The sequence below is a fragment of the Rhopilema esculentum genome, chromosome 21, assembly GCF_057945365.1.
Source record: "Rhopilema esculentum isolate cy_ngs chromosome 21, ASM5794536v1, whole genome shotgun sequence".
Lineage (NCBI taxonomy): Eukaryota > Metazoa > Cnidaria > Scyphozoa > Rhizostomeae > Rhizostomatidae > Rhopilema > Rhopilema esculentum.
Window position 1 is genome coordinate 4,673,973 of NC_142835.1, and position 14,339 is coordinate 4,688,311.

Consider the following 14,339-nt stretch of genomic DNA (forward strand, 5'->3'; position numbering starts at 1 on the left):
GATGTTCTTTAGGGCCAATAAATCTCATTTGTCTGATTACTTCTTCCTGTAATTATGCATTTTCGCCCCCCCCCCCAATCTGGTGCTTATTCGGTGAATCTTCAAATCTGATGGCAAATAAAGGATTTCTCATTCAATTATGTTGGCAGACAGACCCTGGATACCTGAGGGGTCTTCGAGGTTCACTGTATTGCGGTATTTGTCTTTTTTTGTTGATAATTCTCGGTAATCTTCCTAAAATTGGGCGGTATTTCGGTATTGAAAAAGTCTGAGGTGATTGGTTTTTAGTGAATTCAATACCCAGTTCTGAATTGAATTGAACAATGCGAACTGCTAGCGGTGGTATTTTGTTGTATCTATGTTGTATCCTTCATGATTTTTGCCGATGAACCCTTATTTACTTTTGAAAATGAAAAGTAAACATGACTTCTGGTCTTAGGAGGGGTCCCCCATTTTTGTCAATGGCACCTTAATTTGAAATAACTACAGTGTAAAACAGGTCACCTTTTCTTCATTTTTGCTTTTGTAAACTGTGCTGCTACATTGTAAAATTTCTGACACTATTTGTTGTTTGATCGATTGACAGAGCAAATAAATGACAAATTTTGACACACAAAATCCATTCCTTTTGTTCCACCCAAAGCTAAGACTTTCTGTTAATTCAATATTAATACTCTTTCACAAGTACTAAACAGTCTTTCACAAGCACTGATACGCAATTAAATTATTTATATATATGTATGAAACGGTACCTCGAGTGCTTTCACAAGCCACTCAGGTTTAATGCCATCAGCTCTTTCTTAGCTTTTTAGTTCATGACTGTTCCGTGTATCTGTGTGTGTGTGTCTACAAGTGTGTCACAAGGTGTCCCTGATACAAGTTTTTACCCCTTATAAAGTGTTCACGATGACTGCACTTATATGCACCTCAAGTCGATTCATCAGTAATACTAAATATTCACTAAACATTCTTGCCGATTACAGAATGAACGTTGTTCAAACTTTAATTTAGGGAAGGAATTGATATCAAATACGTCAGATACTTGATCTTAGTTTAAAAATTATACTTAAATGTTGAGAGGAGGGGGTGCATTCAAACATTAACTTTATAGGATGGGAGATCTAAAAATTACATTATTTTAGGAGGGATTATCTTATTTTTTGTCAGCTCGTTGATCAGACTCCCATATAGCCCCCCTAGCACTACACCCCTAGGCTTGATTTGACATAATGCGATTCCTCTCATTTTTAGAAAGGAAACATGCCAGTGGCAGAAACTACGGGGAAATTAAATTTTTGCTAAATTTCCAGTTAAGACACGCTTTTGTAGGTATATTGTGTCATTTGTCGGCAAATTTGCTTGTTTTGTGGGTAATTTTCATTTTAAAAACTCGGTATTACGGTGATAGTAAAATTTTCTTGCGGAATCATCTGATACCAAACAAAGATCCCCCTTCCTAGTTAGAGCCAGCCACGTTGCAGCGGGCACTGGAGGGGGGGGGGGCTGTGCCCCCCAAATGAAAATTTTGTCAACGACTTGCCCCCTCTGGCTACAGTTTTTCCGAATGATATTTTGAAGATTTGGCATAATTATAATTCCGTGAGCTTAATTTAGTGCAAATAAATCTGTTTGTTGTATCTGTTTTCTTATTTTAAAGTCTGCCGCCCTCAAGTATGGTTCTTGCTTGAGTTTGCTCACCTTAGCCGACATCTATAGCTACGTGGTTGTTTAGAGCGCAATTACACTGCTTACACCCAAATATTTTAAGAAAAAATTAAGGATGATCCAGCCCCAGAATTTCGAAAACTTAAGAACAGCCAGCCTGAACTTCGATCTTATAAAAAGTGTGTCTAATTTGTCCTTTCAGAAGCACAAATCTGATCACACTACTCTAACAGCGCACCGACCATCTCACGTGACGAAGCTTTTCCACAAGAAGGAGGAAGTTGGCCTGATGTTGTTGCTTATGGTAAACAGATGATTTATCAGACACTGGAGATAGTTTTAGTAGATCTTTTAAGATGCTGTTTTGGTTTTTATTATTTTCTGTGTCTATGGTTCATCTTGGGCCTGGCGTCAATGCATGTGGCGTGAGCACTCACATAAGCATAGCCCACGAGGCTTCCTTTTACATGAAGGAATCAAAGTATGCAGATATCGTCAAATCGAACAGGGATGCTTTTGTAGCCGGAAATCCTTATCCAGATTTTGCATATGCTTCACAATGCTTTGATGCAAAGTATCACGATGTTTCGGAGACAACTCACTGGGCGCCGTTTTTGAATGCGACTGTCAATTACATCAGGCGAAATTTCAAACAACCATGGAACGCTGTAAGAATTTTATTTTTTCTCAGTGCCGTTTACTGTTATAAAGGAAACATACTACAGCTTGACAATTGTTGAGGGGGGCTGGAGCTCCCCCCCCCCCCCCCCCGCTTCCGACAGCCTGGATTTTCTCGAGCATATTGAAAACGTGGGGAGGGGGAGTGGTCTTTGGGGTTGACAGTTTTGCGGTATTTGTCTTTTTCTCTGTCGGTAATTTGGTAATCTTCCTCATTCTGGTGATGAAAAAATTGGCGGTGAACGGATTTAATGAATTCATTATTCTTGGAGTGATTATTTTATCTTTGTTAGGTCGTTGTTCAGCCCCCCTAGCATTGCACCCCTGGGCTTTATAGACAAGATATGATTTGATCCCTCGTTTTACAAAGTGTTATGCAATTAGTTTTATGTTTTATTTAGTTTTGTGATATTCAGTTGCCTGTTCTTTTGATGTTCTTGATAGTTCCTTTGTTTGTCACCTTGCCATCAACATTCCGTGTTATTGCATCATCCCATCGCCACTAATGTTGTCATCAGTCCTTTTGTTTGTTTGAAGTAATTATTTTGTTATCGTGATTAGGGTGTGTTGTCATGTGATTTTTGTGCTACGCCCTTGTTTGTGAATTCAGTCGTTAAGTAAGCCGTCAAGTAAAGTCGTTTTGCGAAGTTGCCGTTACGTGGAATCCTTGTTTAGAAAAATTGAACTTGTTATCGCCGCCGTTGCTTTTTGGATGTTTAATTACCGAACTGTTGATTTTTCTAAATAAAAACTGCTACTACTAATTGAATTGCTGTACTTTATGTGAAGAAAAACTTCCGTAAAACTTCGTAGTTTTACATAAACTTAAAAGCACTATGGGAAAAGTAAGCTTTATTTTTCGTGGGTGGATGAATCCAGAGTACATTTTTAAGTGAGGGGGGCTCTAAGCGAGTTGGCAAATCCCCAAGTCTCAAGGTAGTTTGACACCATTATATTTGATACCACAACCTTAATATCCTACTTCAGCAAAATGTGGGGGGGGGGGGCTTCAACACCCCAGCCTCCGGCCCTGTCGTGCCTATACACCCTCCAACCTGACTCCCCTTTTGAAATTCCTATTTATGCACCTCATCGTTACGAGACGATACGAAACGGGGACGTCTGAATTGGAAGGGTCGATCTATGGGTATCTGACGGTACGATCCTCGATGCACGGTACGACGTGTCGGTTTCCATTTTCTCCAGGATGTAACTCAGTAAGAATGCCCATTCAACGTTCTTTTTGCAGCCATCAGATGAAGCTCTGTCAATTTTGTTTTACGTCGCTCTAATGGTTTCGAAAGTGACGTCATTAAACATAATTTTGACTTGGTTAAGAATATAAATTATTACTTTGGCCCTTATTTTGTGTTGAATGCCGATTCACTCTCGTATTCTTGGGTCCTTTGTTCCAGTTTGTAACTTATTTATCTTAATTTATGGGTCCCGTTGATCCTGAAAACAGCACTTCTAGGATCGTCTCATCTATTTATTCTTTGGTTTCAGCGAGCCAAGAAGCTGATTGCATTTTTATTTGGGTTCATCTCACATCAGGTAGCCGACATTAGTTGGCACAGCCTCGAAATCGACCAAGGCTTCATTCGCGCTATGGCGAACGTGAATTTCCACGCTGTCTTTGAAGACGCCCATGGAACTGCTGACGTAGGCGGAGACATGATCTCCCAGCTAGAGGGAGACGATTCGCTAATCAACCAGCTGCAATGGTAAGAGTATGACACAATCACATCCAGAGACGTAGCAGCCTTCAAATGCCCAGGGGGGGGGGGGGATGTTCAAGACAGTCACTCTAATTTTAAACCTATGTACAGTTGAATCACCATTAACGGACACCTCTACACAACGGACACCTCTCAACAACGGACAGATAGTTTCGTCCCAGGTGATCAAGACACTCTTAAAAAATCTCTGTACAACGGAAATCTCTATACAACGGACACCTCTCAACAACGGACAGATATTTTTGTCCCAGGTGATCAAAACACTCTTAAAAAAACCTCTGTACAACGGAAATCTCTATACAACGGACACCTCTATACAACGAACAGATTATTTTGTAAATGGCTTTGAAAAAAGCAATCATTTAATAAACTAAAGCTTTTCGTCTGACACTCTTCAGAGTTTAAAACGTCAGAACATAGATCGAAAACTCTACGCTAAGAAATATATATACCCACAACTGGATATATACCCACAATAGGTATATCAACAAAGGACAGACAATTTTGTCCCAAATGGTCGAAACGCTCATGAATAAACCTATGTATAACGAACAGTTTCACTTGTCCAAACGGTGTCCGTTTTATGGAGGCCCCACTGTGTTTTTGACAAAAATATTTTGTGCATTTGTAAGTAAAACAGAGTTAATGATACATGTGTGTATATGGCTGGAACAGAAGTGATAAATGCTGTAAAAATGTGTAGGTACAATCCTTTAACTGTTAGGTAGTTTAGGGAGTCTGTGTATGTAGATTTAGATGGCTGTGTGGCCAGATTGCTAAGTTTGGAGAGGCGAGGAACTGTGAGAGAAAAACATTAAAAGTAGAAGTTTCTGTAAATTTTTTCGTTAGGAAAAGAAATCTGCGAGGAGCAATTCTCTACAAAATTTGTTATTCAAAAAAACGAGAGAAGAGTATTCAGGACAAAATAGTTATTATTCTGTAAGAAAGATTATTTTGTTTATTATTATTATTATTCCTTGCTTAAGAAATCTTTGGCTCTTTTGGCTGCTTCTTGGGATTGACGGTCTTGTTTAGTTAATAAAAGTTTTTTCTGCATTTTCAAGGTTTATTCCTTCTAAAGATCTGTATCAAATATACTTGGATTATTATGGAAAGGAAATGGTCACCCAAGAGATTATCGAAGAGTGCACGACGTTGTTGTTTCTTGCTTGGCTTGGTGAAAAGATTGCTGGAGCAAAACTGTTCAAAAAATATGCAAAGAAGTCACCTTTTCTGCATGAAAAACTGCACAATTATTTTCTTGGTATGTTCCTAGATCAAACGGGAAATTCATATGCAAGTTTAGATTCATATCATTTGACACTATATTTACAATTCATTTGATACATGTTAATAAGTGAAATATTCATAAGATAAGATAATTAAATTAAGTTTTGCCAAAATTAAGTTTTTAAAATTAATTTTTACCGGTCTGTCATAAAGTGCTCGATAGGCAGAGCTGTACAAGTTGCCTGATGATTACATAAAGCGTGAAACTCGGAGAAGCATCTTAGAACCGTCCTGTTCTATACACCAAATAGTGCAAATAATGTGTTGCACATATTAGTTGAAATGAATCAAAATAATATGTTGAACGACCATCGACGATCCCTCTTATAGTGGAGACCTTGAACAATCAACAACAAGCCATTATGTCCATAAGTTCTTCTCGATAGTCAAACTCATGTAAAGATAAGGTAGGGTGAGGGAGAAGTGAGGGTCTCATCAATGGCGGCGCCAGCCACTAAGCTCTGGGGGGGACAAACCAAAAAAACTTAAGCCACGCCCTTTTAACCACCAGAAAACGCCCTTTTTCCAACAGGGAACGCCAATTTTATCCGAAGGGAACGCCTATGATTATTTTTTGTTTGAAAATTGGCAGTTTGAAAGTCATAGGATTACATCACAAAAAGTACGGTGTCAAAATATTACCCCTCCCCCAAAATTTTCTCATCGAATTTAGACGAAATAAAAAATCGATTCTGCTGAGAACTAGGGGGGACGTGTCCCCCCCAGTCCCCCCCCCCCCCCCCCCCGTGGCGCCGCTACTGGGTGTCATCTCATCAGGACGAGAATGGGTGAGGGTTAGCCCGGAGCCACTTTTCATTCTTCTTCTCAGCTAGACGCTCCTCCACTCCTCCGCTCCTCTGCTTGGATTTCTATTGACGCGCTCGAAATTTTGTGGCTCTGGTACCCAGGGTTAAAGGATATATAATTATAGTGAACTCGATGTCATTGAAAGACAAACTTGTTATAATATCGTTATATTGCTGCTAAACTCTTAGAAAATAGGCTTTTAGGTGGATGCATTTTGAGGCTTTTGTTTTTACCTGTTAGGTGGTATTCACGATATGGCGGCATGGACGAACGAAATTTGGAGTCATACGGAGACTATGATGGAGCATGGAACAGAGGCTTGTCACATACCAAGAAACACTCTGTTTATCACGTGTAGTGGCAACGAGATGACAGGGAAATCAAGCGGGATATTTCTGAAGAACCCTGGGAAATCGTATCTAAGAGTAAAACATGATCTGAAAGTACATGACGTCATCAAGATGAGAAAGAACAATGGTATGGTATTGTATCCAAAAGTAGAGATTTTGAACTTGATCAAACAAAGACAAAATGACTGGTTGAACGAGGCTAGGCTTCTGCATAGAAAACCTGAAATACCAAACGCAAATATGAAGGACAGCTTGCAGCCTTATGCAGAAGGGGGAATGTAAGTTGTTAAGCTCCTTTGCTTTAATTGTAAACTTGATGAGGCCCTGTTTCCATTAATCCGTTTGCGTATGTCTCCATTTTCAGATCATTCCTTTTTGCGTTTTTTCTTAAACCGTTCCCATTACTCCTTCCCACTTCGTTTCATTCAAAACAAAAACAAAAGCTTTCCCATTACTCCATTTTAGTCCGTTTTCATATCCTTTTCCGGACTCGTTCTGAAATTTGGAATGGCTGCCCATTTTCTCGAATGACTCCGTTTTCACGTTTTCAAGTGACTCAGTTTTCGAAGGACTCCACCGCGAATAGCATTTTTGAATGACTCCGGTTTTATATCAAATGACTCTGAACGCAAAATCAAAGACGAATTCAATTGACTCTGTTTTGATACGAAGAAGGCCAGAGTGACTCAGAACCAGGGGCGTGGTGGCCCACCGGGACTCAGGAATTTTCCTGGTAAGTCCCTGGTAACTTTTCATGTAGACCCCTTGGATTTTGCTTCCTTTTAAGCTTTTATCAATTGTAACATCAGATTTGTGAGAGAAGAAACAAGTGAAGTAAGGCCCCTCGCTGCATCTGCGACGCTCATTTCCAACATATTGTACTGTAAGTGATGAAACAAGAAGCAATCAGCATCAAAAAGGCGTATCCCTAAAAACCTGATTTTCCCGGCCGACAACAATTCCCACCACGCCCCTGCTCAGAACTTATTGGTTATGTACCCATATGTTGTAACCAGACATTTTCTCAATGTTTCCGTTAGAGTTCGTAATTTGTTTTTGAGATTTTGAATAGAATCTAATGTCTGTAGTGGTAAGGGTGGTTCGAGCCCTCCTAATGACCCCGTTAATGCAAAAAGGGCCTGTTTTCACCTTTTGCTATTGTTGTTGTTATATTTTTGCGAGAACTCCCCTTGTTATTTTCCAAGTACTAAACTTTTCTGCTTCATACAAAAGATCCTTGAATAATCATGTTTAACATTATTTTGGCCACTGCATGTCACAATAGCCAAAGTAAGAAATGAATAGAATTACGAATAAAGATTACGAATGAATAAAAAAACAACGCCAAGCATTTATTGTCGATAAATTCTTGTTTAATATATATCGCCATTCCATGTCTTGTTGTACTCCGAACTGGTAGGAATATATCCTTTCCTTTCAGGTCACTTTTGTATTCAGACGACCTTCCGATAGGAGCAACATTGTTATATGGAGCCCCTAATAACAACCAAAAGGGTAGCCCTCAGCTAGGCAGGGTTTACCTTGTAAATCTAACGAGCGGGTGGTCGAGTCAAAACAGTTTCCATAGCAGCAAACTGCCGCTTCGGAGTCATCTGAACGACTTTAGCTATGACGTAATAGACGGCAGTGAAAGAATGTCAAAATTTGGCTGGAGCATGGCCATTGTTGACGTCAATAAGGACGGGCTTGCTGACTTGGCAGTTGGAGCTCCCTCACAAGGTGCGTCTTCAGTCGTTCGAAACATCGCATAATAAAAATTTATCCAAAACGAAGCTCTAAAAATGTGGATTTTACTAGACGCTAAAATATCACTGGTATCCAATTTATAACCCGTTTCAATTATTTATCTTTAGTAAAGTGTATGGCAGGAAATGCTTGGCTTTTCATAAAGTCAAGAGTAGAATAATTTTACATAACCACCATCTGATTGTTCTCGTAAAAAATTAACTTTTTAGTTTACCATCACGATTTTTAATCTATATTCATCACAGTTTCTAAAATAGCAGCTGTAAAAATGATGTAAGAGGACACTACCTGCAGCACCTCTGCACAGCATCTCTGCTACTTATTTGCATTCTCGACGTACTTAATATTTCTCTTCCCTATTATTCTCTATTTTTTAAGATCAAAAAAATTTCTGACTTTAGTTTCCACTGAATTAACCTTATATATATCTAATACGATTCAACAGGATCAAGTCAGTTGAAGTACTATGGAGCAGTGCACATATATTTTGGAAGAAAAGGACAAAATTACTCGAAATCACCCGATCTGACGTTTCATGGAAACACAACATTTGAAAATCTCGGATTTGCACTTCAAGGAGCAGACATCGACGGGGATGGGTTCAAAGACCTCATTATTGGATCCCCATTTGCACCTGCTGGTGGGGTGCAAAGGGGTAGAGTTGATGTTGTATATGCAAATGCAAAGGAAAGTGATATCAAAAGAACTTTGTTTGCAGCTGGTACACAGGATTACGAATGGCTTGGGTATTCGTTGCTCTTCAAACGTGAGCAAGGCAAACCATTGTTGCTGTTGGGTGCTCCTGCTTACAGGTATTACTTTATACTGCTAATGTCGTTCTTTTTTTCAAATCACGTCACTTTGTATCCCAAGGATGGGGTGTACTCTGATATACAAAGATAGATGCGGCTCAGCTCAGGTTATTAAATTCTGGCCAAAAAGTATTTTTTGGGATAAAAATAAACCCCAAATAAGTATTTCATTGTCGCTAACTAATTTTACGTATTTTGCAGTTTTTGGATAATTCTACAAAATTAAAAAAATTTTCTTCTGCAAATTAATAAATTAAACATTAGATATTCCATGAATCTTAAATAAGGACTTGAAACAACTGGCTTACTTCAAAAATATTTCTTACCCGAATTCTAAACCCAGAAAATACCCCAAGTATCTCTATCCTAAGTATAAGAAATGATCTTCTCTCGGCTTAAAAGCATGCTATCGTTTGGACGACATGGTAGGTAAGTGGTTCTCGGGGTACTTTTTGACTTAAGAGTTTGGTCAAAAATATTCTGTATGTCACATGCTTAACAAATTTTGGCTTCATGGACAGATGGATGATTCTTAGGCAAAAAGTACAAAGCATTACAAAACGCATTCCTTTTGATTTTCAAAAAGCAAGATTGCCATGATAAAGTATGCACAATTTGCCCCCCGAGTGCCATGATATAAAACATGCTATAACAAGCCAGCACAAGAAAAGCGCCTAGTACTGTATTTTTAACACCAAATTGAGCACCATTTTTCTATACATTCCAAAAGCCGCAGCTCTGCTTGTCTCATATTGGGCCTTGCATTTGAAGTTCTTAAGGAAGTCTACTTTGTTCCAGGAAATGCTTCAACGAAGACTGCTCCTACTCCCCACACGATGTTCAACAGCTCGGTAGAGTGTTTATTTATGACTTGTCCTTTGTGAGACCAAAGCTAGTTGCAGTTCTCGAAGGTCTAAAGAGGTTTTCAAAATTTGGCGCATCATTAGCTGCTGGCCTGCCTTTTGGAGCCAGTTCGGGCACAATGCTTGCAGTTGGTGCACCTTCTGTTGGTAAGGATTTTATCCTGTCGAAACAGACTGTAGGCTATTTTGAGCATGTATCTGGATTATCTTTATAGGGCATTGTTTCGAAGACAATCCCTATCGTATTGGCGGCGTAGCTTGACCTTCCAGACTAAGGGGAGTGAGCACCATTAGTAGTAAAATTTACCGGGGAAGACATAAATAAAGAGAAATTTAGGTGCTATTTCACCTACCGATAGACGACTTTACCGACAAACCAGGGGATTTTATGCACCTCTCTTCATCCTCCGCTAGCTACGCCCCTTCCAGTGTCAGATGGCAAAGAAGACCTATTTTAAAAATTGGCTTATATTTTAAAAACGGTTTTCTTTCAAAAGCGCTCATATGAACCAAAAAACATTCCTCCTTCTCACATGCAACTTGCAAAATGTTAGCATTTCTTCGTATAACCGTTCTTCATAAAGCTCTGTATAGAATCTGATTGTCAAATTTAGCCTTTAAAATTTTTACTTTTCTCGCCACTTTGTTTACTGTAAATAATTACAATCTAATATTGCAGATGTCAAGGGGCATCTTGTGGACATGGTTCCGAACACATTTACTCAGGCTGGGACTGTGCATTTGTTCAACCTCACATTACTTGTTAGAAGCGGATTTCATTTCAATGAGAATTTATTTTCAAGTTCAGCTGTCGTGGGCAATTTTTCTGGAGACCGCGATTATGGGGGTTTTGGAATGGCGGTAAAATTTGAAGATACAAACGGTGATTCGGTGGATGATATCATAATTGGAGCACCCTTTAGGACTGAGGACTTGACAGAGGAAATTGTTGGAGGTATGCATGGAATATTTGTTGTGATGAATGGGCAATTACCCACGTGTAATAATTTTTAGTACCCAGGCTCTCATAACTTGCAGACCATGTGTTCTTCATCAGTGAATACCATTCTGTAATAAGATCATTTACACAGAACAGAGCAATTTGGATTCGCGTATTATATTTTTACTTAAGAGAATTACTAAAAGATGAAGTTGTTTTGCATATATTTTATGGAGATGATTTGACGTGCCTTTTTTGTGTTGCTTCATGTCCGGGTCCAACTATTAAACAATATTAGGCGTCGATGAATTTTGTTGTGCTGTTGATGTGTGTGTTTTTTGACATATACACTAGAAGTCCTGTTAACTGCCAGACTTCGATTTTCATTTCATTGCTTGCTTTTTCATCCATAGGTTTGTCTCTTCGTTGGTTTGTTGGCTTCTTCGTTATCATTTTCTCGCTCACACATTTTCCCTTTTTTTCTCTTGTTTTACGCATTCATATGTTAACAATCGTATGCTTTCGAAAAAGACGTTTTTAGAAAGCACAGAAAACGTTTCACTTGATTGTAACTTGCACAAGCAACTTGGGTTTTTTTTGTAGACTTTTAAGCCCTTCTAGTTTCATGTAGATTTAATTTTTATGCCAGCTGAAAACTCAGAATCTCAAAAAGTTATGAAACTTTTATTCTGAAGCCTGGGGACAGGTCATTTCTTTTATCCAAACAAATTTTACAGCGACGAAACAAATTTCTAAAAACCCAGTTTCAAAACCTATGCGCTTTATTTCAACACAGTAGGAACCCGCATAAAAGAGCCTGTTTTTATAAGAACCCTGTGGCTGAAGTTTAATATTTTAAACCCCATAATTACGAACCCCCAAGAGGCTGAAATTTGGAAAGGTTCTTATATATGTAAGAAAAAAGGGTTCTTAGAGTGGTATTTTTACACCCTATTCACACCGGCAAATTAATCAGCTTAGGGTTAATTCAGATTTTGGTAGGTTGCATTCTATTTGGACAATCTAACAACACAAGTTCGTTTGATTGCTTGAAGTTTAACATGAAAAACAAAGCTCTTTTAGGTGTTTCCGTTAGAATTCTTGCGGTGGAAAACATTGTTAATGTATGCAAGGCCTGTACGTATATAAGAACCTTGTTAAGAGCCCTTTAGACTGGGATTTAGAATAGCAGCAGCCTGTTAATTAAGAATCTATTCAGGCTGCCAGACAAAAACCTAGGTTCTTTTATGCAGGTTTCTTCTGTATGTGACTTTGGACAGTAACTAGATTTTATTTGGGTACTATTTAAAGTCATTGTATTTCACTTTTTAATGTTTTATATAATTTGATAGTTTTAGTGGTGCTTGTTTATCGAGCTGTTTTATATCATCCTTAATTTTCAATGATATTTTTGTTCCTTTGTGTTCATACGAGGAAAATCGTTGATTATTTCAATCTTTTGTAGCTGAAAGTGGAGCTGTGTACATTTTCAACGGCGGGAAATCTTTTCCAACTGGAGATGCAACCGGTGACTGTGCTTCCACCACTGTCCAGCCTTGTCCACAATTGAAGGTTTTGATAATACCGATTAAATATCTAATGTATCAAATAGGTTTTGAATAGAGGTATTTTATCATGATTATCTATGCAAAATTCACCTTCTTTGGCCGTTCTACTTGCTAGTGGTTGGCTTTTGGGATGCCTTCAACTTGAAAACGAAAAGTTTATTGTAACTTAAGGCCCTCCTCTCAGTATGTTATCAAGTTTGAATCCAAGACTCTCACTTTACAACTCGGAGGGGCTTGCAACGACATATTCCCAATTCGGACACAAAAGTTTAACGTTCAAAATTATCGTCCTAGTTTTTCTCTCAATCTCTTTCATTATCTTTTCATTTGAAATGCTTATCATCTACATTCATAGTTACAATGAAATGACATATAATACTTGTATTTATATAATTGATATCATATCGATGGTTCAGATGATTCGTAATCACCAAACGTTTGCCTCTTTTTACCTCTTCTAGGCTTCAAGAACTTTCAATGGAAAAGAGGTGAGTAGCCATTTCCTCTGTTAACACCGCTCATTAAGTAGTCTGCGCCCCAGTCCACAAGTGCTGCCACATTTATGGACTGTGCAATATTGATAAATATTCTGTCCAGGCAGAGGGCAGGATCTAGTGTATGAAAATAATTTATGCAATGAAATCATTGTAATTTTGCATGAAAAATCTTCGTAGAAATATTCACTGAAACCACACAGGACGTAGATAAGATGATGCATGGAGAGTTAAAAGTTTTACAAGGTTGGTTTAACAGTTGACAATTTCAGCTAATTGCATAATGATCAAGGGTTGCATAAATTGTCACCAGATCCTAGTGGAAACTGTGGACAGGATACTCATCAATATTGCGCAGTTCATAGATGTGGCAGCATTTGTGGACTGGGGCACAGGCTATCATCAAGTAGAAGGAAATATTTCTGTATACATTTTACTGTGTAATTAAACAAAAGAACACCTAGGCAAAGAGTAGGTTAAAAGGCTGTTTTTTAAGGAGACGTTGTGAGCATCACCAGTTTTAAGCCTTTCTATTTGATTGACAAAGACCTAGCGGGTGCTAAACTTTACAGAGTAGCTTAGTTTGGACTTCACCCTGATTATAATTCCTTTATCTAGGTAGAACTGCCCGAATGAAAGCGAACGCGATATAGTTTGCTTGTTTAGGCCCTTGTCTCTTACGCCCATGTTGATGGACATTCTCTGATTAGATTACATAGCTTTTTTAAGGCAGTTTGATTTAGGCTTTTGTATCAATTTCATTTGCATCGAATTTAGGTATTCTTCTACATATAGTAGCCAGGTATATGATAATTTGTCATTTGCGCGTTAAATAGTAAGTGATTAGCCGCTTTCTGCGAAAACTGACTTTTACATTCTACACTTTTATCACTGAAAAACATGTGCCCAACGTTAAGTTATTACGACTATTTCTATTCTGTTTGATTTTCAGTATAATGCAAGATTTGGATCCGCATTTGCAGTTGGCAAGCTTCCTTTAATGTTTATCTCTTCTCCCCGAAGTAGTTTCTATAGTTTTCACACTGGACTGGTTGAAATAGTGAAACTGTGAAGGCTAACAAACATCCTATCTTCCAAATTTGTAGCACGGATACTGGACACATATTCTCATCTTTAATACAAATTTTAATGTATGGCGGAATAGACCTCCAATTATATTTGCATGATTCGTTCACTAGCAGTGACGATAGATTATTTAGCTAATTTTAGAATTAAAAATTGTTTCTTCCGATTTCCTATTTCATTTTGTACGCATGTGTATCTTGCCTGTTTACTTTTCTTTCCTGCTTCTCAGTTTTTCAGGGGGCTCTCAGTTGTGATTGGTTGTGACTGGAACTAGAGTAGG

General features: G+C 38.4%; 1 protein-coding gene across 1 annotated transcript; it reads left to right on the top strand.

The window, feature by feature from the left end:
- The first annotated feature begins 1,769 nt into the window (after positions 1-1,769).
- On the top strand, positions 1,770-14,244 carry LOC135684240 (phosphatidylinositol-glycan-specific phospholipase D). Its single transcript, XM_089115107.1, has 11 exons — positions 1,770-2,333; positions 3,850-4,067; positions 5,147-5,346; positions 6,420-6,807; positions 7,971-8,269; positions 8,742-9,108; positions 9,907-10,118; positions 10,651-10,926; positions 12,377-12,483; positions 12,941-12,967; positions 13,926-14,244. The coding sequence occupies exons 1-11, from the start codon at positions 2,022-2,024 to the stop codon at positions 14,043-14,045; spliced, it is 2,526 nt and encodes an 841-aa protein (XP_088971233.1). The 5' UTR covers positions 1,770-2,021; the 3' UTR covers positions 14,046-14,244.
- The last annotated feature ends 95 nt before the right edge of the window (positions 14,245-14,339 follow it).

Excerpts from the sequence above, each read along its gene's own strand:
- LOC135684240 (XM_089115107.1), top strand. The coding sequence starts at position 2,022 with ATGCTGTTTTGGTTTTTATTATTTTCTGTGTCTATGGTTCATCTTGGG. Across the intron at positions 6,808-7,970 it reads CCTTATGCAGAAGGGGGAAT|GTCACTTTTGTATTCAGACG; the intron begins GTAAGTTGTTAA and ends CTTTCCTTTCAG. Across the intron at positions 8,270-8,741 it reads AGTTGGAGCTCCCTCACAAG|GATCAAGTCAGTTGAAGTAC; the intron begins GTGCGTCTTCAG and ends ACGATTCAACAG.